The 25,650-nt window shown below is 42.1% G+C and overlaps 1 protein-coding gene across 21 annotated transcripts in view; it reads left to right on the top strand.

Moving 5' to 3' along the window:
• PDE4DIP (phosphodiesterase 4D interacting protein) overlaps positions 1-25,650 on the top strand; it is a 210,658-nt gene that overhangs the window by 58,797 nt on the left and 126,211 nt on the right. For 15 of the 21 annotated variants that reach the window (XM_082685174.1, XM_082685185.1, XM_082685178.1 and 12 more), the window contains one exon: positions 14,678-14,788. The exons of 5 other annotated variants lie outside the window; for them this stretch is intronic. In XM_082685174.1, the coding sequence (XP_082541300.1) occupies positions 14,678-14,788 (111 nt within the window). Of the gene's footprint in view, positions 1-14,391; positions 14,446-14,677; positions 14,789-25,650 lie in introns of those variants that run through there. One more of the 21 variants, XM_082685177.1, reaches the window with a different exon arrangement.

The following is a 25,650-nucleotide window of genomic DNA, read 5'->3' as shown; positions in this document are numbered from 1 at the left end:
CAAGACTCAAATAACTTGTGTAAAGTTGTGCAGATAGAAAGTAGCAGCCAGGATGACTCCAGGGATTCTCAAGATTCTTGGGAAATGAAAGGACCATTCAGAGAAGGAGAGGTTACATTGGTGGAACGTCTACAGTTTGGTTTTATACATACAATCAAAATGGCAGATCCTACACAAAATCCATGGAGGGGTGGGGGTGTGTGACTGCCAGGTGTAGAGGGGGCCTCCACTGCCTTCTCCTATCTGCACATTTTCTAATAATGTCGTCTGTAGCACATTGCTGAAAATGCGAGCAAAACCAGCTGCGGTGTTTGCCTAGTGATAGTCTGAAGCCAGCTTTCTTGGGCAGTCTCAACCTAGTCACAGTGATTCAGCCTGTTGAGGCCCCACCCATGCTGGCAAATTTTTTCACTTGGATCTTGAAGTCTGTGGGGAGGGAGTAGGGGAGAAAGCCCTAAAAGGGTTTTTTTCTGCCTTTATGGAGCTCTGAGTTAGCACAGTCTGTGTTTCCTAGCCTAGATGAGGTGACTCTTTGCCACATCACAGCTGCCTTTAGGTCCAGCCATTCCCAGAGCCTCTACAGTGTTTCTCTGTCCTTACGGCCTGGGGAAAGGAATGCTCCCAGAGAAGTATGCTCTCACTTAAAAAAAAAAAAAAAAAAAAAAGAAAGAAAAAAAGAAGAAAAAAAAAAAGAAAAGGAAAGGAAAGGGAAAAAATGACATCTATGCTCCCCAAACCACAGTGCCCAAGCTTACTGGTTTTGTTTTCCCTGGTGTCTTCAGACATCCAAAAAGTTGTTAGATGAACAACAAAAGGCAGGGGCAATCCTAAACTTTGAGCAATCATAAGCCTGAAATAATTTTTTTTCTTTTTCATTACTTATTTATTTGAGAGAGAGAAAGCAGGCACCCAAGCCCTGGAGGGGGGAAGGGCAGAGGGAGAGGGAGAGAGAGAATCTTAAGCAGTCTCCACACCCAGCAAGGAGCCCCATGTGGGCTCCATCTCAGGACCCTGAGATCATGACCTGAGTGGAAATCAAAGAGTTGGAGGCTTAATTGACTGAACCACCCAGGCACCCCTCTTTTTCTCTTTTCTTTTTAAAGATTTATTTATTTATTTGACAGAGAGAACACAGTCTGGGGAGTGGCAGGCAGAGAGAGGGAGAAACAGACTCCCCACTGTGCAGAGAGCCTGATACGGGGCTGGATCCCAGCACCCTGGGATCATGACCTGAGCTGAAGGCAGACACTTAACCAACTGAGCCACCCAGGTGCCCTTTCTTTTGTTTTAAAGATTTTATTTTTAAATAGTCTTTATATCCAATGTGGGACTCAAACTCATAACGCTAAGGTCAGGAGACATGGTCAATGGACTGAGCCAGCCAGGTACCCTGATTCATCTTAGAAAGAACCTCACTAAGTTAATGCACCCTAGGGAGTGGGTTCAAGGAATGCAGAGAAGTGTTAAGATTGGAGAAAGAGAGAAGCCAACATGCTGGGCCTTACAATTTTGTAAAGGCTTTTAAATGTTAACAGAGCTCAGTGGGAAACTGTGGAAAGTTTGTGAACAGGGTAGTGACTTGATCAGATTTTCCTTGCAGAGTATTCCCTTTGGCTTCTGCAGGGGCTCTGGATTGGAGGAGGGAAGTCTAAGGCAAAGAGGGCAGTCAGGAGGCTGTGGCAGTATTCTGGGCAACAGCTGGTGGTGCTGACAGTGTAGGAGCGGGAGAGATGGACTGATGAAAGAGAGCAGGTGGTTTTAGAAGTAGAAGTGACAGGGCTAAGCTGTTGATTGAATGCCGAGCCAGTGAGGGAGAAGAAGCCAGCAGATGACCTCCCACCAATTCATCTCTCCATTCCCATCTCAGCTAGGCTTCCACTCTTGTAAACTTCCCACTACCTTGCACTTTTCTCTTTAACATTATGAGTTCTTTGTTCAAGGTCTGCCTTTTCTTTAGAATCGGAGCTCCGTGATAGCAGAAACAGGGTTGTCTTATTCACTACTAGATGTAGTGATTAGTGTAGTGTCTGATAGAGACTAGGTATGCCTCTTTCTTTTTTGTTATGTTTTGGTTGAATGAATGAGACCAGGCTTTCTTGTTTGGGTGACTTCTGGGTGATGCCATCCTTGGGGAAAAGGAGCAACTGGTATAATCACACGTAGTACTTGTATGATTACTAAAACAGCAACAAAAACCAGTAAGATGAGTTTCATTCTAGGGGGAAAAAAATGAGATCCTTCCTCTTCTTGAAAAATTCTAACTCTAGTTGTCAAGACAGTCAAACAGATAATTCCAATAATAAGAGGAGGTCCCCAGGGGTGCCTGGATGGCTCAGTGGGTTAAAGACTCTGCCTTCGGCTCAGGTCATGATCTCAGGATCCTGGGATCGAGCCCCGAATCGGGCTCTCTGCTCTGCAGGGAGCCTGCTCCCTCCGCTCTCTCTGCCTGCCTCTCTGCCTACCTGTCATCTCTCTCTCTCTGTCAAAAAAAAAAAAAAAAAAGGTCCCCAATATGCTGTGGAAGCACTTGCGAGGGGCCCTCACCCAGGCCTTGGGTCAGATAGGCTTCCTTTACTAGGTGATACCTAAGTCAAGTCCCAAGGGCAAGTTGGAGATAGTTCAGTCAGAGCTGGGTGTGAGGTGAAGAGCAGTGACTTTCCAGGCTAATGCTGCCACTCAAGAAATGTCCCAGAGGCAGCAGAGAGTATAGTGAGTTCAGAAATGGGCTTTTTGTCATGGCCGGAGCACTAGAGTGTCGACTGACGTTTGAGTTGGCTGTGTCTTCCCCCACCCACCCTTCCTCATGGTCAAAGCCTTCTTGTTACAACCACGATCATTCATGGTATCACTGTAAACTCTTAGCTCTTGTGCCTTTGAAATCGCCTTCTTTCCTAGAGAAGGATGGAGGAAGAATTATTGAAAAGCTAGAAAAAGAACTGAGGCCATAAATTGATGTCACCCCCCTGAATCCTAGGACCTCAGCAAATAATCTGTCTGGGTTGAACCAGTTGTGAACAAAGAGCACCAAGGCCCACTGGTGTTGGTTGAGCCAGATGAATAGAGGAGCGAGTCTGGAGCCTAGGAGTCCTTGGGATCTCCTAGTATATGTGCAGTTCAACTGTCCTTTCTGCCCTGGAGCTCATTTCAGTGTCTCTGACAGCACTATTTCTGGCTGGCCCATTTATTTTTGGTGTCCAAGGGAGTTGTTATCTGTTTTGTTTTGGTTTTATATAGTTCACAGTGCTCTAATGTGATGGTGACCATGACACCTTGTTATTCTAGGATCGGGGGTGGTGTGGGTGTGTATCTATGATGGGGGAATACAGCAGGGACACCGTCTGAATCCCTGTCCTTTATCCACATGCTGCTGCCACCAAAGATAGGGTTTATTTATCAACCTGACGTAGTGACCCTGTTGTTAGCTCTCTTGCCATCACGTCAGTTATATCAAGAAAAGGGTCTGTGGACGGTGGGTCTCAGTATGCTTCTGAGTTTTAGGGGAGAAAATGGAATGATGTTATTAATATTTTAGCATTTAAAAGACTTGCAGACTTCAGGTTGAAATTTTAGAAGCAGAGTTTTAGAAGAAAGATTTGGTTATTGTGGAACCCAAAAGAAAAAAAAAAAAAAAAAAAAGCAACCAGGTCTCTATAGCATTTGCTGTCTGCTCTCTGAGGCAGGTACGAATAGTTAACTTCTGGAAGACTAGGCAGAAACCCTGTGCAGAAGAGAAAGTGAAAGCTGATGAGTGGAAAACTACGTTTTGATTGACTTTGATTGGCATTTTCCTTGTTAAAATGGTGTGCAAAATTTATGCATGTTCTTTAGGATAGCCTAATGAGTATGTTTTTCCTGTGTCAAAATACGGAGTGGATTACATTTCTGTTTTATCTAAAGGTTATGTAAAACATTAACTTGATAAAACATGGGAACCCATGAGTTTCTGGTAGTGAGGGCTACTGATAGGGTACTTCCCATGTTAGGGCCTTATAATCTTTTTTTTTTAAAGATTTTATTTATTTATTTGACAGAGAGAGATGACAAGTAGGCAGAGAGGCAGGCAGAGAGAGAGGAGGAAGCAGGCTCCCTGCTGAGCAGAGAGCCTGATGCGGGACTCGATCCCAGGACCCTGAGATCATGACCTGAGCCAAAGGCAGCGGCTTAACCCACTGAGCCACCCAGGCGCCCCGGGCCTTATAATCTAAGAAAGATTAATGTACAGAACATTTAGTAATGATCAGTTCTAAACCATTGGCTTTTAACTGAGTTGAGATGAGTTGAACTTTGAAGCTCCATCATTAAAAATCCTTTGTAGGGCACCTGGGTGGCTCAGTCAGTTAAGTGTCTAACATGGACTCAGGTCATGATCTCTGAGTCCTGGGATTGAGCCCCGAGAATTGAGAATCAGTCGAGAATCGAGATCTCAGAATCTTAGACCCCTGCTCCTCTGAGAGTCTGCTTCTCCCTCTGTCCCTCCTCCCACTCATGCTTCTCTCCCTCTCTCTCTCTCAAATAAATAGATAAATAAATCTTTAAAAAAAGTCCTTATAAAAGGCAAAGCACTGAGCAAGTTACCTCTTCCAGCTTGGGTTTTTTTTTCCCTCTTTTTAAAGTAACAGCTTTATTGAAATTTAATTTGCACACAGTGAAATTCACCCTTTTAAAGTGTACAACTCCACGATTTTAGTATATTCACTAAGTTGAGCAACAATTACCATTACCTAGTTCAACAGCCTTTTCATCTCCTCCCACAAAAAGCCTCGTACCTCTTAGCAGTCACTCCCCATTTGCTCTCTCTCCAGCCCTGGAAACCATTCATCCACTTTCTGTCTCTGTGTATTTGCCTTTCCCAAACATTTCATATAAAGAATCATATTATATGACTTTTTTGTGCCTGGCTTCTTTCACATCAGTATAGTGTTTTCAAGGTTCATCCATGTTGTACAAGGTATCACTATTTCATTCCTTTTTATGGCTGAAAAATACTCTCTTGTATGGTTATACTCAACTTTGTCCTTAGCATTCATCAGTTGATGGAGATTTGAGATGTTTCTACTTTTTTGGCTCTCATTAATAATGCTTTTATTAACATTCTTATACAAGACCTTGTGTGGACACACACTTTCAATTTCCTTGGGTGTATAATGAGGAATAGAATTGCTGGGTCATATGGTAACTCTGTTTAACCTTTTGAGGTTCATCTTGAAAATGGGGAAAACTATGTTTTGTATAGGTTCAGGGGGTCAGATCACGAGGAAGATTATTTATAGTGAGGAATACTTAAAAAAAATGTAGGGACGTGAGGTAGAAGTGGAAGTACTTTATCAGTCACAGGGATTCTCAGGTTCACAGGGGTCATCTAGTGTTGTGATTAAGATCCTGGTCAGTATACAACATGGGTCAGACTCTTGGATGACTTAGTCTGTGTTTCTCTTCTTTCTCAACAATCAAGGCAGCTAACTTCTTGATGTTTCTTTGTCTTGGATAGTAATGGAGATAAAAGTATCTAATCTGCTTACTTTTTCACAAAATAAAATGAAATCATACACATGAACATCCTTTGTACATTGTCAGAGTCTATGCAGGTGATTGTCATTATGAAGACAGCTTAATCGTATCCAATTAATTTTGTAATACAAGTTCAAGTCATTCAAAACAGCCAGGAATTAAACTTTTTTATTTCTTCAGCTTTGATTTTATCAGAAAAGCATAGGAATTCCCAGGCACATATATGTTTTACAAAGAAAATATTTATATGTGATAAAAACCTACCCTCCTCCTTCTCCCTGCCATGTCTCTCCTGTCTACTCCTAACCTCCAATCCAAAACAAGTTAGACTCCTGGATTGAATTCCACTGGATGTCAAAAAGCAGGAAATGGTCTCCAACTATTTGTATGCCCCTTTCATGGGGTTGTCTCGGAAAATATGACAGTCAGAAAAGTTATAGGTTAAATCATCTATTGGGGATCATCCTTGGGTCCCAGTCGTTGCTGCTTTTGTCTTGGAAATTTGATGTCCTTTATGCTCATTTCTCCTTTACACCTTGCTGTGAAGGCAGCCTGAGCTCTGTTGGAACAGGTCGACTGCCACCACATTTTAGGGTTCTACTCCTAGAGAGCTAGTGGCGTGTTCTGAGATTTCTTCAGAAACTTGTAGCTTGGGGTGCCTGATGTGTGAAAACTCTTCACAAAATCCCTGACAAGTGGTCCTTTAATTTCAGTTGTGTCCCTTTGGTGACAGTAAATATACTGTCCCTTATAATGTAAGTGCTCAATATATATTTGATGAATGAATGTATGGATGGTGAATGGCAATGAGTTCATTATATCCAACTCTACTAGAGAATTTATCTTTCTATCTAATTCATAGCTGCCCCCCTATAATTCCTAGTTTCATTCCTTTTGAAATAGTTTTTAAAGATTATGACCTATTTCACAAACAATAGGAATATACAAAGAACAATAAAATACTTACCATGTACCTAATATCTAAAAGTTTTTTAAAGAGTCATTTACTTATTTTAAGGGGAGAATGGGAGAGCATAATTGGGGAAGAGGGGCAGAGAGAGAGAGAGAGAGAGAGAGAGAATCTCAAACAGACTCCCCGATGAGCGCAGAGCCCCATCTCACCACCCATGAGATCATGACCTGAATGGAAACCAAAAGATGGAAGTTTAAGTGACTGAGCCACCCAGGGGCACCCCTCTCATATCTAAATTTTAACAAACACTATTTTCACTCTATTTGTCTCAGATTAAAAAACATACAGTTGCAACCCTCTTAATACCGTACCCAGATCCCAGTCTCCTAGCTTAATTACTACTAAGTATCTTTCCCAGAGATACACAATTTAAAAATTGCAGAACTGGGATTTGAACCTAGATCTCTTTAGTTCAAAATCTATTGCTTTTTCCATAATGCCATGCTATCCCATCTGTATAAATATATATAATAATGATAATATTTATTACCTATTTTGTCAAGGATTACTGAAAACCCTACTCCTCTATTTGCCATATTAAGTTACTAAAGAATAATTTTATTTTCATGAATTTTAGATATGAATTATCATAGATATCAAGCTAACAGAGCTTGTTGCAGAAGTATTATATTTGAAAAGAATGTCAATAAAAATGATTAATCATTTTGAGTGGAGTGGACCTTTATATTTAGGAGAGAGATTGGAGAGCCATTAATATGTCTTTAGCCATTTCCATTCTGAGAACAATCTGGGGGGTCTGAATATGATTAAGGAAATGTGAAGCTGAGTTTTTTTAAAGTCCGGCTTGCCAGTTGGTTATGTTAATGGGGCATGACATACAACAGCTGGCTTGTAATCCTCCTACTATTGTTGGCATTGATTGAGTCCTTATTAAAGTCTTATTTCCACAGTGAACTAATACATTAAGAAGCGGTGGAAAGAAGAAATTAAAAAAAGAACAGGGAAGAGCCATTAATGTTTGAAAAAAGTATTTTGAGAGAAGAGAAAAGATTTTCCATGTTCTGTGTAAGAAAGGAGGAACAAATACAATCCTGCTGTCCTTGCTTGGGAACCTGCAGTGTCTCTTTATTTCCCCAGAGATGCAGAGTTTATAAAAACATACAGACCCGGGGACTGCCCGCAAGAGGCCAGATAGAGTAGTAGTAGGTGGGTCTAGTGTGAAGCCCAGGGATGCACACTTTTGTTTGTTAAAGCTACAAGATGCAAACAAGTAAAAACAGAAACAACAAACCAACCAATCAGTCTTTCTAGTAAGCAGCCCCTGGCCCTCCCCCATTGCCTTTTTCTTCACTCGTGCAAATTGAGAGCCAGGATCTGCCTGTAGGAAAAATTCAGGCTCTTCACCCTGGCTTTTAAGATCTTCCTAAAATGGGGACACTTGGGTGTCTCATTCTGTTACGTGACTGCCTTTAGCTCAGGTCATGTTCCCAGGGTCTTGGGATCAAGCCTCCCACCAGGCCCCACATGGGGCTCCACATCAGGCTCTCCTCTTGGTGGGGACCTTGCTTCTCCTTCTCCCTCTGCCTACCACTCCCCTTGCTTGTGCTGTCTCTCTCTGTCAAATAAATAAATAAAATCTTCAAAAAAAAAAATAAAAAAGATCTTCTGAAAATCACTGTGTACTTCTGAAAACGGTTGTGTATTTCCGAAAATGGTTGTGTACTTTCCCCCAGTTCTGTGACATCATGGGCTCTTTGTTTAAGTCCATTTGGCCTTCTGCCCTTCTGCTTCTGTTCTACCTTCTTGGATTGCCTTATGTTCTCCCTGGAGCATAGCCAAACCTGATTCATCCTTTCAGGAGAGCTATAATGCCTGTTCTCTGTGGAATCTTCTCTGACAGCCTATCTTTCCTATTTTCTATAGTTTTTACTATTTGTATAGTTCATATTGTCCTTTGGTAGTAATGTGTCATTCTCCATTTGCTCAGAACTCTTATTCAAAGTTCACATTCTCTCCTGTATGTTGAAGTTAGTTTGTTTGAAAAATTTATTTATTTATTTATTTTTTTAAAAGTTTTTATTTATTTATTTGACAGAGAGAAATCACAAGTAGATGGAGAGGCAGGAAGAGAGAGAGAGAGGGAAGCAGGCTCTCCGCTGAGCAGAGAGCCCGATGCGGGACTCGATCCCAGGACTCTGAGATCGTGACCTGAGCCGAAGGCAGCGGCTTAACCCACTGAGCCACCCAGGCGCCCCGAAAAATTTATTTTAATTATAAAAATAACATTCTAGGGGCACCTGTGTAGCTCAGTCAGTTAAGTGTTTGCCTCCAGCTCAGATCATGATGTCAGGGTCCTGGGAATCAAGCCCTTCACCCAGCTCCCCACTCAGCAGAGAGTCTGCTTCTCCCTCTCTCTCTGCCCCTCCCTACCCTCTTGTGCATTCTAGCATGCCCCCACCTTCACTCTCTCGCAAATAAATGAATAAAATCCTTTTTTAAAAAATGACATAAAGAGGAATGACTTTAGATAAGCTCTTCATCCTGAAACACCTGTGTTATGCTGTATACAGATTGAGTTCTGTTAGAATTAAATCCAGAGTGACGCCTGGGCGGCTCAGTTGGCTAAGCATAGGTCTCTTGGTTTCCATTTAGGTCATGACTTCAGGGTGGTGAGATTGAGCCCACTTTTGGGGGGAGCAGTGCTCTCTCCTTCTCATTCACTCACATTGAGTCCAGAGATGTCAAAGTCAGCAGGTTAATTATTCATCAATTCTTTTTTAAAAGATTTTATTTATTTATTTCAGAGGGGGAGAGCACACAAGCAGAGGGAGGGATAGGGGCAAGCAGACTCCACACTGAGCGCAGAGCTCCATCCCACTATCCTGAGATCATGACTTGAGCCAGAATCAAGAATTGGATGTTTAACCGACTGAAGCACCCAGGTGCCCTAATTCCTCAATTCTTTTGTTCAACAGATATTTATTAAGCACCTACTGTATCCCAGGCTCCGTTCCTGGTACTAGTGACATAGAGCAGTGAACAAAATGGGAAAAAATCCTGCCTTACTTATGGGGTTCACATGCTAGTGGGCAGAGACAGATAAGTAACAAAATAAACAAGGAAATATAATATTTTAAGCACTGGAAGTGTACGGATTAAAAAAAAAACAATGAAGGGATTTCTGAGGTAAGGTCTAGGGAGAGTTACACTTTTAAATAGGGTGGTCACTTCCTTGAGGGCATGATATCTGATCAAAGGCCTAAAGAAGGTGAGGAACAGAATCTGCTAGAGAGAGAGCATACCATACAGGAGGATCACCAAGCCTCAAGACCCCGAGGAAAGAAGGTGCTGGCTGTTTTTGAGAAGGAGCAAAGGGAAGCCTATGGCTGGAGAAAAGTGTGTAGGAGGAGAGTAGTAAGAAAAAGGGAAAAGACGGGGCGAGGAGCCTGGCTCCAGATTAGGGCCTTGGGCCTTAACGGGCTGGTGAAATGACTTAGCATTTCACTTTTAATTTGATGGAAAAATTAAAAAATTAAATTAAATAGTGGGTGTTTCCAGCAGAGAAGTAATCTGATGTATTTTAAAGGGTCCCTGTGGCTGCCGTGCTAAGAATACTTTATAGGGGAGCTATGGTGGGAGCAGGGAGACCAGGTACCGGGACTATTCAAGTAATTTAGGGGAGCATGCAATCGTAGCCTCTTGGGCCAGAGTTGCGGAAATGACCATGCAATGGTAGTAGATGGATTCTCTCTCTGGAGAAAGTAGAAATAATAAGATTTACGGACAGATGCAATGATGTATACGAGAAAGAAGAGACAAGAATAACTCAAAAGGTTTTGGCCCAAACAACTGCACATACTGGGTTGTTACCAATTGAAATGGGATCCACTGGGGTAGGAACACGTGTGCTGGGAAAGATCAGGACTCCAGTTTCAGATGCCACAAGGATGACAGGTCTCTATTCAAGTCGACATTTCTACTGGGAGGTTAGGTGTAGACTGGAGTCCAAGAGGAAGGTCTAGATAGGTATGTAAACTTAGAAATTTTCTACAGGAACCATTCCAGCAAATGTAGTCTCTTTGGAGCTATTAAAACAAACTTTTCTGTATCATTGGAAAATTGTGAGAATAATATAAGCAAGCTAGCCCCATCCGGCCAGATCAGCAAAAAGTAAAGTATATATGGAATACTTATCTATTCATTAATTCAACAAATATTTAGGGAGTGCTTCCTAAATACTACGCAGTGAAAGTGCTAAGACTCCAAATATGCCTTGTCAGCCCACAGAAAAACTCTCCAGTGTGGTGGAGGTGGTTGTAAACCCGGCTGTGTGTTACTGGGGAGGGCTTCTTGGCTGTTGTGGGAGCTGGAGGAGGAGAGAAAGATGTGTGCGTCGTTGACCCTTTCCTTGGGCAGCTCAGAGACTAGCTGGAGAGACATAAACACAGGAAAAGTTCAATAGCTCTAAGAGGCATAAGTAATCCCCCCCAGACAACATATAAACATTGTCATGAGGCCCCCTAAGAACACTTGCCCAATGTTGGTATTTGCCTGAGGAGTTCAAAAGAGAGAGACATCTTTCCTTTCTGGGCTGGGATAGCAGAGAAGGCTTTGTTTGGGCGGGATTGGAATTCAGGACTTGAAAAAAAAGAGGCAGTGTTTCTTGAGGGAATATGATGGCATTTTCCTTTATTCTAAGAGTGATGAGGTACCTGTAAAGAGTTTTAAGTAAGGGAGATGTCAGGATAAGATTTGAGTTTTGAAAACATTACTGTGCCTATAATATGAGAACGGATGACTGGAATGAAGTCTGGCAGACATGACAGGCTGTCGCAGTCTTTGCTGTGAGGTTTGCTGTGAGAATGACATATACAAGTTGAGCTATCTAGCAAGAACCTGGATATGGAGGGCTAGATCTTGGGGGAGAAGGCTCAGGTGAAGGTTTGGGGATTGTTTGGGAGGCTACAGTGACAGCTCTAAAAGTGGATAAAATCTCAAGGGAGAAAGTATGGAGAGAAAAACATGAGAAGGGGGTGAACTAACAACCATTGTTTAAGCACTCACTTTAAGGAGCTGGCAAACAAACAAACAAAAAGAAACCAGATAAAGGGCCAGAGAGATAAAAAAGCAAGGTATCACTGGGAGTAAGATGAAACAGGCATTTATGTGTAGAAAGAAATATCTAGGTTAGGTAAGGATCCCTGCATTCATATGCAATTTTACTTTCCATGAACTTTTATTAAACTATCTTATGTGACTTTTATGTGAAAAGAATCTAAGTAGACATCGAAAGGATGATTAAACCCTAATGTAGAATCTGGCAGCCCAGTTCCCCTTGTGCAAAATGGTAGTAGTAGATAATAAGGAGATAGTAAGTAGGTTATTTCCTCTAGGAGCTTAGGCCAAAAAAGGGCCTTAAAAATCACCTACTTTCCAACCACTTCATTTTAAAAATGAGGACACTTAGGCCTCTGGAGAGGTGCATTTCCAAGGTCATACAGTTATTTAGTAACAGAGCTCAGACCAGAAAAGGATCTTTTGAGTTTTTATTTTAGACTTTCCTCTTCCTCACTCTCTCTCAGCCTAAATGATACTCTTTAATTTCAAGAGCACAGATTTAATGAAAACAGATAAATGAGTTTTAAATGTGTACTTTTCTTTTTAGAAAGGAGGAATATTTTGTCTTCGATTACAGTTGACAGTAAGAAACGTGTTGCCCACGTATAATCCAAATCTATTTGAGCGAGCGAATGCTCAGTTCCAATTATGCGCACCTGAGGCCACTTTATTCAGTTCAACTTTTTCCATCTTTCAAAGGGCCATGCAAGTCTTCATGAAGCTTTTTTCTCATCATTCCAGTAAGAATGAATCACTCTTTCTTCTGGGTTCTCATACATGCAGTGTTTTTCAAACTTAGGTGTGAAACGTCTTCGTGGATCATGAAATCAATTCAGCGGGTCACTCCTAGGAAGAATAATAGAAAAACACCAGTATATACATACATAGTGCTCCAACTGTACCTACGTACAAACTAAAGCTACTGCTCATTCATCCGCTGTCCAGGAAAGCATTCCTGCCTTTCTACAAATGCAAAAAAAAAAAAAAAAAAAAAAGTACAACTTTTGGAATTTTCTGTAATGAAAAAACAAGGCATATTCATGTACTACATACCATTCTTAGCACTAAGAGGTGGCCTTTTCACTTTAGATCTATGTAAGAAAGTGGTAAATATTTTCTCCTTTTGTGCAGTTGAACCCATCCTACATTCAAATGCTCTCAAGCACTGATAGAAAAATACTTATTTGGTTGAGGAAGATTTAAGGCAAGTTCTGGCCCTTTCCAAAGGCACTGTGAGACTACTTTGACAGAGTAGGTTTTTGAATGTAACAAGATAAGTCAACTTGAGTTGTAATATATTTTGGGGAATCAGTTCACTATAAATTGTGACTGTAAACATTGTACTGTAAATGTTTTGTAGTTTTCCCCCAATAAAATTTTTGGGAAAAAACAACAACAACAAAACAACAACAACAACAAAAGAAAAACACTAGTATAGAATAGAAAATCACACGTAGTGATAACACTACTTTGTGAAACTTTTACTTTAGTTATATCTGTGTGCGTATGTGTGTGTGTTTGTACTGGATTACAGTATAAAATGTAAAATGTTTGACTAACACAAACCTGGATAGTTTAACCTGGAGGATTGCCTACATCTGTACGGCCACCCAGCTCTTTGAGAGTTGGGAATGCCTTCATCTTTGTATCTGTCATGCCCAACATATTACCTGGTGGATACTCAGGAGATGTTGAGTAGAATTATTATGAAGAAGTAAGATAGAATTAAAAGAATGAAGAGCTGGTAGGTTAGGGAAGAAGTGAGTACTTGATCTAAGTATAAAGGTTTTAGTTTTCTTTACTTTACCTGCCAAGATTAACATTTTTTTCAACCCCGTTTTACTGGAACTAAGAACTGGTGTTTCATATATGTGCTGTGCAATGGTCTCCCAGTCACCTTCAATGTTCCGGGTGATATGGTATAAATAATACTTCCTGCTCATGTTGCAGCTGCTATTCAAGGATCTTAAATTGCTCTGTGAGCAGGATCTGGTGATGAGTGCCTGGCAGGTGCCAGAGTTAAGAACCAGTGACTGGCTGAAATCTCTGGGCTCCAGACTGACGCCTCCCCACCCCCCTCAGCCCTCTCTTTCCCTCATCCCTTGGAGGAAGGAGTCTTTGGCCCAGCCTCTTGTCCACCCACTGGGAACTGGATTTACTCTTACTTTGGGGGTGGCTTTGGTGTGTGTGTGGCTGGGAGGCCCATGGTAGGGAAGGCATTTATGTAAGTGCTTTAGGACTTGAGAAGTCCAGGGAGGAAAACTAGGAAGGAATTGGCTAGAGATGAGTTCTGGATCATCAGAGAAACATTGGAGAGGCCTCCTGTTATAGGTTTTTTAAAATCTGCACCTGATGGAAAGGGGATATTTGACATGTGCTCTTTCCTATAGCAATCGATTTCTTGCTCTTGGCCACACTCCTTTGGTTTATTTTTTGTTTGTTCGTTTGCTTATTATTTATTTATTTATTTTTAAGTAAACTCTATCCCTAGTGTGGGGCTGAAACTCGGGATCCTGAGACCAAGAGGCTCAAGCTCTACCCACTGAGCCAGCCAGGTGCCCCCTTAGGGTTTTCACTGTGCAGATAGATCGCCACCGGAGACTTAAGTGCCCACTCACACGCACAGCCCTTCATTTTCCTCCCTTTTGTGCAAGCCCCCCAGCACCTTGAAGTATTCCTGTTCTCCATTTCCTGGAAGTGTCTGGCTTGGGGGTGGGGGGAGTCAGTTCTCTTTTTTCCAAGAAACTGTTAACTGCCTACTGTTGGGCCCGGGAGGCTTGGGGAGGGTGACAGCCCGGTCCCGGCTTGGAGTCGGGTTACACCACTTGTGTCTGAGTTCACGCAGCATGTTCCTCTGTCAGGGATTCCGCAAATATCTCCCAGAGGTAAAAAAGGAAAGTGCGCTGCACTCCAGCACCCAGAGCAGTGAGCCCAGTCCCAGGTCCCCGAGAGAGCGCCAGCCCCCGGGGTCATGTCGCCATAGCCCCAGCAGCGTCCCAGCGGCTCGCTTCATGCCGCGGTGCAGCCGCACTATGTTCCTAGGGTGAGGGGGCGGCTGGGCATGCTGCTCCCCATGGGTTGCCCACCATGTCTAATGGATATCGCACTCTGTCCCAGCATCTCAATGACCTGAAGAAGGAGAACTTCAGCCTCAAGCTGCGCATCTACTTCCTGGAGGAGCGCATGCAACAGAAGTATGAGGCCAGCCGGGATGACATCTACAAGCGGGTGAGTGCAGGAGCCGCGTGCTCAGGCGGGCCGGGGGCTGGTGGCCTACTCTCAGATCCTCAGGCTCTTCCTACCTCCCACAGTGCTAACTAGGGAGGGAGGCAGGTTCCACACTGGGTCTGGCCCCCAGAATGCAGGATGACCTTGGACCAGCCCACTTTGCCTCAATAGTGCCTGTTTTGTGTTCTCCTGGTGTGTAAGGAGAGGGAGCTGGGTTAAATCGGAGTCTGCTCTGCGGTGGAACTGTTCAGAACAGTCACCTTGGGGAACTGGTTTGAAATGTAGATTCCCTGCCTTACCCCCCCAGGGATTCTGACTGAGTAATGCAAGGGAAGGTGAGCTTGAAAATTTGCATTTTTTAAAAGTTTATTTAATTTTTTTTCGGTCATCTCTGCAGCCAGCATGGGCGGGAACTCAGGACCCCAGGAGGCACATGTCTTATGACTGAGCCCGCCAGGGCGCCCTCTGGAAATCTGCATTTTTTAAAAGCCACAGACGTGACTGAAGCAGGCCCTTTCCAGGGTAAATGTTCAGCTAGAGAAGGGCCCCTTCTCCTCTGGCTCAGTGACCTCAGGGAATGAGCGGACAGAACAAAGGGCAGGGCTGCGCAGGGTTCTGCCCCTGAGAACTTCGTGTTTGTTTTTGAAGATGATGCAGATAAGATTGAAAGGCGAATCTGCGTGTCTTAGGTGTTTTCAGGTTTAGGACTAGTTCACCTAAGAATGAAGGAAAGGGTGCTGCTGGCCTGAGGGGTGGGAGGGAGTGGTGCTTCTCTGAGAGGGAGGGTGGTCTGGGTTGATGCAGGAGTGACTGGGATAGGGAAGGAAGAGGGAGGAGGATTGGTTGAGGGGAGGGTGAGAAGAGACAGCGCCTTGGTAAGAGGACTCAGGGCTTTTGGGTTAAGTTTCCTGGTTACCATAATGTTGGCTTCCTTAGCCTTCTTAGTGTCTGGACAATCTCTAAAGGGGCCCGAGTGACCCGGAGCTGGTGGCTTCTGATTTTTTCAGTTTCTAAATCTCTCATTTGTTTACACCAGCAGACTATACTTTGTCTGTGTGTGCCCTGTCCTGTCGAGAAGAAGGTTTGGGAAGCTTTTGCAGGTTGCTAGATAATAGGCTGGATCAGAGGAATAACTGGTGTCTTTGAAATGCAAACAGTTATTTGGTAAATTAATGTGGGCAGCTAAATCTGGGGGATTAAGCCCTGTTTTCTGTCTTTCCTGGATTTTCATTATTTAACCTGCATCTTCCTGAAATTCGTCCAGACTCATCTGTCATCTCTTACGTGGCTATAGAGTAAGCATGCCTGAATAGAGTGGCCAGGGGTGATGTCAAGGAAGCTGTTCTCAAGGGAGGGTTGGTAATGCAGTGGGAAGGAGAGGAGGCAGGGAGGAGGAATGGCAGTCTTTGTCTTCGGGTAGAAATAGTGAATGAATTTGCTCATTGTACAGAAGGAGGAGCATTTTTCATTAGCTGTCTCCAAAGCAAGGCAGAAGGAATGGGCAGTGTCTTGGATTATTTAAGGGAAGGGAATTTTTTAAGCTTCAATCAACTGACTGCTTTAATCATTTGGTCTCACCCTGTGCTCTATATGACTAACAGGACTGTCCTTGGGCCACGTTTTGGGTGGGGTGTGGGAGGGCACCGTTACATCCCTAGAGAAGTATGATTAAGAAGATTCTTTAAAAAAAAAAAAAGATTCTAGAGGGGCAGTCTGGGGGAGCAGTCACAGGACATTGTCACATGCCAAGGTGCTAACCCTTTTATTAGCCTAGTGTTGCCACTAAGCCCTGTCTGTTCCTGGTCTTAAGCCAGAGTCATCAGGCACCTACTGGCATCCTATGATTTGAGGAATCGCAGACTACTGTGTCCCCTCCTTTCCCTTCTTACCAAGTCTTTGTTCAATCCATCTGTCATATTACTCATCCCATTTGGCTGTGATTTTTTTGGGAAGCACTGAAAGTTTAAGTTAAAATGCTCTTCTTATTTGGGAAGCAAAACCCATAAAGCCATGATTGATCATTAACATCATAGTTGAAATGAATTTATCATACTATGCAGTGATGAGGGGTTGATAGGAGCAAGGGCAGTTCCATTTTGATGGAAGGACGAGGCATCAGAAAACCATCCCAGCCAGAGCCCTGGACAACTAGGGGATCTAGGCAAATTATTTAACCTTTCTGAGTCTGTGCCAGCCCCTGTAGAATTAGCATGCAGAATACCACACAAGTCCCTGAGCACTGAAGATTATTTGCTGAGAGTATGAATAAATAGCATAAGGTTTTTTTGTTTTGTTTTGTTTTTTATTTGTCAGAGAGAGAGAGAGAGAGAGAGAGAGAGCGTGAACACAGGCAGACAGAATGGCAGGCAGAGGCAGAGGGAGAAGCAGACTCCCTGCTGAGCAAGGAGCCCAATGTGGGACTCGATCCCAGGACGCTGGGATCATGACCTGAGCCGAAGGCAGCTGCTTAACCAACTGAGCCACCCAGGCGTCCCAGTCATAAGGTTTAAATGAGAAGACTTCTATCACAGCACTTTGTAAACTTCATAGCTTATTATGTAAATGAGGGGGTAGTAGTTATACATTTACCAATGGTAGTAGTTATTATGAGATTTTAAAATGAGAAAGAGGCTCTTTTAATCTCACCTGCAGATATTCCCATGAATATGCCTTACTGAGGTTCCACAAGGTTAAGACAATGGATTAGTAGCAATGTGGGTGAAGAGACACCGAGGGTGACAATGCAGGGGCATCACATGGTAAGTCAAGTAGTTCAGATGTGAATTTAGAGCCCTGTTGTGTAAGCAAACTTAGCTTGATTTTTCTTCAGCGTTGGAAGTTCACTTCTTTTTTTTTTTTTTTTTTGAAGATTTTATTTATTTATTTGACAGAGATCACAAGTAGGCAGAGAGGCAGGCGGAAAGAGGAAGGGAAGCAGGCTCCTTGCTGAGAAGAGAGCCTGATGGGGAGCTTGATCCTAGGATCCTGGGATCATGACCTGAGCTGAAGGCAGAGGCTTTAGCCCACTGAGCCACCCAGGTGTCCCGGAAGGTCACTTCTTTAAATAAAGTAAATATATTAAATCACACCCCCAGCCGAGTCAGAACCCACACTAACTTGGGTGATGGATGCATGATTTTTTTTTTTTAAGATTTTATTTATTTATTTGACTGAGAAAGAGAGCACAAGCAGGGGGAGCAGCTGAGGGAGAGGGAGAAGTAGAGTGCCCACTGAGCAGGGATCTAGATGTGGAGATTGATCCCAGGACTCTGGGTTTGTGACCTGAGCTGAAGACAGATGCTTAACCGACTAAGCACCCAAGCACCCCTGTGCATGATTCTTTTCGATAAAACCACTGTTTGTAAAACTTACATAATGTAAGTCTCTTGTGAATAGTAATTATTTTATCATTTTACATATTTTTGCAACAGCAGATTCTTGTTAAATATATGTACCAAAGAGTAAAATACTACTATCTTAGTGAGAGACAATCAAGTATTTTGCTATGACTGCAGGTAAGGGAAATATGGGAAACTTTAGGAGAAAAGGACTGGAAAAGGGTTCAATCTTTCTCTCACCAAGTGGCAAGTCCTCAGTTAGGTAGCTGAGTGAGGGAGAGACTAACCTAAATTAGACATAATCCTTAATTGTAATGGCAGCTATAAGGATGTTTAATTGTATGAGAAGTTATAAAAGTTAGAGGACTATGTAAAAACCTAGAAGAATCAACTTCAAAGCAAATAAATTAAAGGAGTTTAGGGTTTCTGTCTTTCGAGATGTTCAGAGAATTCAGAAATAATCTTAAAACTCATGCTAGCTACAGATTAATAAAATACTATTAAAGTGTACATAAAAATTGGTTCTGTGAGACTGGAGGCTTTTCTGTTGTGTGTTTCTCCTTTAACCTTCAATTTTTGTAAGCAATTTAAAAAGAAACAACACAGAAGAGGCTGTTTACCTTCAGCCCAAATAAACTGGGGCATAATCAGGTACCACTGCCCCCTGTTGGTAGCAAATATTAATTGTAGGTTCAGGTTTTGTGGGAACACAGTTTTAAAGGTCTAAGCACTAAGGGGAGAAACCACTGCAGTACCTAAAGCTCCTGATCATGGAGCAAAATTAAGTGAGAAAATGCCGTAAGTGGTCCACAGCTGAGTATGGCCCACTCCTAGGGAGACTGGCTGGGAGCATTTCTGGACTGCAGCTGCTCTGGTAAATAGTTTCTGGATGGCCACTTGGCTGACTTCCTGGTTGTTGTTGATTATCTAATCCTGCATCTTCTTATGATTGCTGAGTGTGCTGCCACTAGAAATATGCCCAACCCTGGAATTTATGAAATCCACTGCTATGTGGTAAACATCCAGTCCACAAAGAGCATGTGAAACCACTATCAACTGTTTCTGCCCCATGATGACTACTTACTTGTTCAGCTTGTGTGAATTTATTATTATCCAAGGTTTCTTTATTTTTTTTTAAATATTTGTTTTGTTTGAGAGAGAGAGAGAAAGAGAGAGAGAGAGTAGGGGAGGGGCATAGGGAGAGACTCTTTAGATAGACTCCCAGCTGGGCACAGGGCCTGATGCAGGGCTCGATCTCATGACCCGTGAGAACATGACCTGAGCAGAACCAAGAGCTGGACCCTTAGCAAACTGAGCCACCGAGGCGTGCCCCTCCCCACTAAGATTGCTTTAAAAAAATTTTAGGGTTCCCTTTCAGGAACGGAATTTAGAATCTGGCCGGATCAGATAAAAACACCATCAGGAAAAATTGAATGGTGTCTTCCTGGACCAGATAAAGTTAATGTTTACGTGAGACATTATTGATATTAGAAGGTTAAATTGGTTTTGGCCTTTATATAGGAACTGAAAGCATTATATTTCCTTATATGTCAGCCTCTTAAACTGCCTGACTTCTCTGAGCTGTGCTTTCTCATCTTTGAGACTGGATGATACTTCTCCTGAGCAAACTTTGGAATTTATACATAGCATACATCTGTAGCAGGTTTTTTTTTTTTTTAAGATTTTATTTATTTATCAGAGAGAGAGAGAGGGAGAGTGAGCAAGCACAGGCAGACAGAATGGCAGGCAGAGGCAGAGGGAGAAGCAGGCTCCCCGCCGAGCAAGGAGCCCGATGTGGGACTCTATCCCAGGACGTTGGGATCATGACCTGAACTGAAGGCAGCTGCTCAACCAACTGAGCCACCCAGGCGTCCCTGTAGCAGGTTTTAAAAATCATGATAAACATGATTTAAAAATCATGATAAACATAAGCCTATTGACTTTACTTGCATCTGAAATTTTCATCATTTCTTCTATTCTGTGATCACTGGAAGTAGTGGTTAAGAGATGGACCCAACAGACCCGAGAAAGAATCTTGGTTCTACTACTCACTACCTGTGTTAATTTGGGAAAATACTGTAATTTCTCTGAGCTGAAGTGTTGTTGTGATAGCACCAATCTTTTAGGATCTGAGGGAGGATTAAATGAGCTGATTAGTTGAAATCAACAGAATTCCTGTTATATAGTAAGCCATTAAGAAATGTTTGCCATTATCATGGTAAATTGAGGGATGACAGAATTGCCCATATAAATCCAATTATTTTTTATTTAGTTAGTTTTTTTCCTCAGTAGTGGATTTGGGACCATTTGTCCTTTTTGTCTTAATTCTCTATTTTAGTTTGCTCATAAATAAATAACATAATACAATCCAAGTGCCCGTATTGCAGCAAATCTGTCACCCTCAAATACGAATGTTCCTTCAAAGAGAATAAAGAAGAAAGGCTGGGTTTGTTAAATTTCTGGGTTTTTTAAAGAAAATATTTTATTTAGTTATAGTACAAAGTCCTTTATTTTCACAAAAATTATTGACTGTGATTGGCTTTAATTCAAAAATTTTTATCATTTTGATTTAATACTTTGTAATATAGCTTGGTCTGGTTCTTAATTCATTTTATCTTTTAAAAAGTTTTTATTGTCTTTTTAAATTTTTTAAAAAATATTTATCTGCTTATTATAGAGAGAAAGAGTACAGGCAGGGTTGGGGGCAGAGGGAGAGGAAGAGTCTCAAGCAACGACATGCTGAACGTGGAGTCGGATGTGGGGCTCAATCTCACGACCCCAAGATCACAACCTAAGCCCAAACCAAGAGCTGGACGCGTAACCGATGGTGCCACCCAGGCCCCCCTAATTTTTTCACTTTTTAAGAACTATCCTTTTTTGGGACGCCTGGGTGGCTCAGTGGGTTAAAGCCTTTGCCTTCGACTCAGGTCATGATCCCAGGGTCCTGATATGGAGCCCCGCATCGGGCTGTCTGCTCATTAGGGAGCCTGCTTTTTCCTCCTCTCTATCTGCCTGTTTCTCTGCCTATTTGTGATCTCTGTCTGTCAAATAAATAAATAAAACCTTAAAAAAAAAAAGAACTATCCTTTTTTAAAATTGAGATGTAGTTGACATATAACATTAAATTCATTTTAGACGTACAACATAATGATCTGCTATGTGCGTATGTTGCGAATGCAATCACCAAAATAAGTTTAGTTAACATCTATCACCACACATGGTTACTAAAATATTTTTTTCTTGCAACAAGAAATCTTAAGATCTGTTCTCTTTGTTAAATTGCTCTTTGGTTCACCAACTGATTTTCTTTAGTTCTAGCCTGAGTTTCTTAGGCTTTGGACAATGTAATGAGAACAGCCTACATGCAGCGTTACTGTGCTAAGCACCCAAAAGTTCAGTGAAGTCCCAAGGAAATCTGTCGGGCTATACAGTTTAGGAACTTTGGGATCAATGGAAAGCAATTAGAGAAAGACCTTTATCTTTGAGGGATAGCAAAATGTAGGGAGACAACTTTTGGACTCAATCATAAGACCTGAATTCTGAATATTCCTTGCTACGTGACCTTGGCCATATCCACAACTCCTTTGAGCCTTTGTTTCCTAAAATAGAGGCCCGAATTCTGGCCCTGCCATCCTCCCCACAGGCAAACCTGTTTTAAAGTGTTAGGTGTTAAATCAGTGTGAAGGACTGTTTTATCCTGCATATCTGGGGACACATCCTGGAGCCCGGATACACCTTTTGGATTATTGCATATGGGATGGTCCAGTCGCTGTTGCAGTGAATGGTTTTCTTCTTATATTTAACAGAGTTGGCTCTTGTTTTCTTTGTACAGTTTAGTAAACCTTTAAACCCTTGTTTAGTTAGATGCTAAGGTTTTTCTCTCCTTCTGTGTTTCACTTTCAGGAAGTCTAAGAAATGTGCATAGTAGGGAAGGGAGAAATACAAGTAGAGAGAAGGGAAATCAGGACGACTTTGGCCAAACTATTTTTAAAATAGTTCTCTGGAAGCCTGGGGTGAACATAGCCCATGTCTGTGCACACTGTGTATGTGATTCCTCATTCTCAGCTTCCTGAGATCTGCAAAGGCATGCTTGCCTATTTCCTCTTCGTTTGGGAATAGAAAGTAGGGAGACCCTGTCCTTAAATCGTTGTAAATGGTATTTGTGTTCTTGGTTTAAAAAATGTTTAATCTACACAGCTATTATATGATTGGTATAAAAACAAAGCAAAGAAATAAAAAACTGGAAAATAACATATGTTGTTCAGGGTGTGGAAAAACTGTAAACCCAGTATATACCTATGAAGCTGCTGTGGAAAACGGCATGATGATTCCTAAAAAAATTAAACATAGAATTGTTGTATGATCCAGCATGTCCTCTTCTAGGTATATACATGAAAGAAGAGAAATTAGGAACTCAAACAGGTATCTGTACACCCATGTTCATATCAAAGTTATTCATAGTAGGCAAAGGGTGGAAGCAGCCTGAATATCCATTGACAGGTGGACAGACAAAATGTGATACACGCATGCAATGGAATATTGTTCAGCCCGAAAAAGGAAGGAAATTCTGACACATAGTATAACATGGATGAACTTTGAGGACATTATGCTAAGTAAAATAAACTAGCCACAAAGAACAACTGTTATATGGTTCCACTTATATGAGGTACCTAGAATAGCCTAATTCATAGAGACATAGAGTAGAATGGGGGTGGCCAGGGGCTGGGGGGGGATTTGGAAGGGGAGTTGTTTGTTTGTTTCTTCCTCTCTCCCTCCTTTCTTCCTTCCTTTTTCTTTTTTCTTATTTCTCTCCCTCTCTGCTTCTCTCCCTTCCTTCCTTCTTTCCTTTCAAATATTTTATCTATTTATTTGTCAGAGAGAGAGAGCACAGGTTGGGGAGCGGTGGGCAGAGGGAGAAGCAGGCTCCCCACGGAGCAGGGAGCCAGTGCAGGCTCCATTCACCGACTGAGCCACCCAGGTATCTTGGGAAGTTATTGTTTAATGGGTACAGTAGGTTGGGGAAAGTGCTCTGGAGATGGATGGTTGCACAACAGTATGAATGTATTTAATGTCACTGAACTGCATGCTTAAAAATGATTAAAATGGTAAATTTTGTATTATGTATATTTTACTACAGGAAAAAAATTCTTAAGCAACTTTCTCATAACTGTTATAGTTACTTTAAAATGTTGTGGAAGCTTCAACCAAAAACAACTTGTTTTCTGTTTTTGCTTGATACAGCATTTCTCATTTAAAAACTTTTCTTACTTATTTGAGAGAGAGAGAGAGACAATGCATGTGTGAGAGAGGGAAGGAAGAGGAAGAGAAGAATTCCAAGCAGACTCTGTGCTGAGCATGGAGCCCTATGTGGGGCTCCGAAACCAAGAGTCTGATGTCCAGCCAACTGAGCCACCCAGAGAGAAAAGCCACCCACTTTTCTCATTTTTAAGAGCTTTTAATTAGAAGTCATAATACTTGCCTGTTGGAAAAAAGAAATTTTTTTCTTTGAATATTTAAGACCTTTTCTTCCAATCACTAGAAAATAAATCTAAAACTTAATTCTGAAGTCTAATTTAATTCTAATCCATTTCTGATTATCTCCTTAACTATGTCTACAAAATTTTTATTGTTGTATAAACTTATTATAAAGCTATTTCCTCTTTTTATTGGGTATGTACATCGAAGTTTACACACTGATAGAAATAACATGATATTATTGAAAGAGTAGGCATTCTCAATATTTCCCTTGTTTGCATTATCACCTTGGCCATTCAATTACTCAGGTTTGTACACATGCATTCATTCACTGAAGCATCTGTTGACTATCTGCTACATGCCAGAGACTGTGCCAGATGCTGGTGGAGAAAGATATCGAATAAATAAAAATGGCATAATAAAGGTTACCATGGGGGCATCTGGGTGGCTCAGTCTGTTAAGCAACTGCCTTTGGCTCAGGTCAGGATCTGGGGGTCCTGGGTTTGGCCCTCTGTGGGGCTCCCTTCTCAGTAGAGAGTCTGCTTCTCCCTCTCCCTCTGTCCCTTTTCCCTCCACCCCCATATGTGTGCTCTCTGTCTCAAATAAGTAAATAAAATCTTAAAAAAAAAAAAAAAAAAAAAGAGAGAGACATGTAAGATTGCTCTCAAGTCCTAAGGAGAATGACAAAATCCACCAGAAAAGGCTTTTCAAGTGAGTGAAGTTTGAACTGAATCTTAAAAGGACACAACAAGGAATGGGAGATCATCTTAGACAATAGGAACAGCATATACAAGGGCACAAAGTCATGAGAAAGCATGTTGTGTTGGCATGCTCTGAGTCATTCTATTGGGCTAGAACATGGTCTCAGGGGCTTGTGGCAGCTGTAAGCTGAGAACTTGAAAGATAAGCAGAGATAGATCACGGAGGGCTTTGGATTTATCCATTTGCTCATTCATCAACATTAATTGGGTGCCTACTGTATTCTGAGTACTGTGCTGGAAGTTGGGGCTTCAAAGATGAGTAAAGCACAAGTGATAGAGTGTGGTAAAAAGCAGTAAAAAAGTAAAAAGGAGGTGTACAGAGAATAAGTGAACTCAAATGAGGCAACTCTAATCCAACTGAATAGACTAGAGGGAAGGAAAATCCACAAAGGATTCTTTGAGGAGATGATGCCTGAGTTTTGTCTTCAAAGGAGAGTAATCATTAGTTAGTCAGTGGATGGTGAGGTGGAAAGAAAGGGCTTTTGCCAGAAGCAAATGCCAAAGACAAGAAACCACATGGAATGCGTGGAGAATTATAAGTGGTTTTGTGTTGCTAAATTTAAGTGCTAGACACAGAATGAGGCTGTAGAGTATGCGGGCCATAATTCTTTGTGCCATTTAAAAAAAACTGTAAACTTTATCCTGAGGATGATAAGGAGCCAAGCAGCAGGGAAAGTGCTAGATCCTTCTGGTGGGTGGGGAGGGTAGATTCCAGAAAGATAAGCAGGAAGTCTGCAGGACAGGCCAGACAAGAGATGATGAGGGCCAGGGGAATAGGAATAGAGGGGAGGGATCTGATCTGCGAAATACGGAGGTAAAATATCTGTAGGACTGGGTGATAGATGGGGTGGGAAGATTAAGAGAAAGACCTCAGAAGACTGCTAGATTCCTGACTAAGACAAGTCACTTTTGTCACTTTTTCTGGGCCTCTGGTTACTTATGTATAAAATGAGAGAGCTTGACCGGGATGGTCACTAGCATCCCCCCCCCCCCCCCCCCCCACCCGCTGAAGCTCTGTGTTTCTGAGCAGCCTCTGCATACTCTCTCCTAGCACAGGTCTCTGCATCTCCCGGCTCCTCTGATACTTTCTCAGTAAAGGAGGTGCCAACAGAGCTGAGACAGCTTTAAAACTGCCAGCCAGTGTCAGGGAAATCTAGTGCTGTTACCAGGTAGCTGGAGTTATAATTAGCCCAGTTGCTAGGGAAAAACTGAGATTCGGTAAACATGGACTGCCAGCAACAGCTTTTCCCAACTTGATGAATTCGCTTGTTTACAGGAAAAAAGTGGA

The sequence above is a fragment of the Mustela nivalis genome (genome assembly GCF_964662115.1).
Source record: "Mustela nivalis genome assembly, chromosome: 10".
In the NCBI taxonomy this organism is placed as follows: domain Eukaryota; kingdom Metazoa; phylum Chordata; class Mammalia; order Carnivora; family Mustelidae; genus Mustela; species Mustela nivalis.
This window is presented reverse-complemented; position numbering and strand designations above follow the sequence as displayed.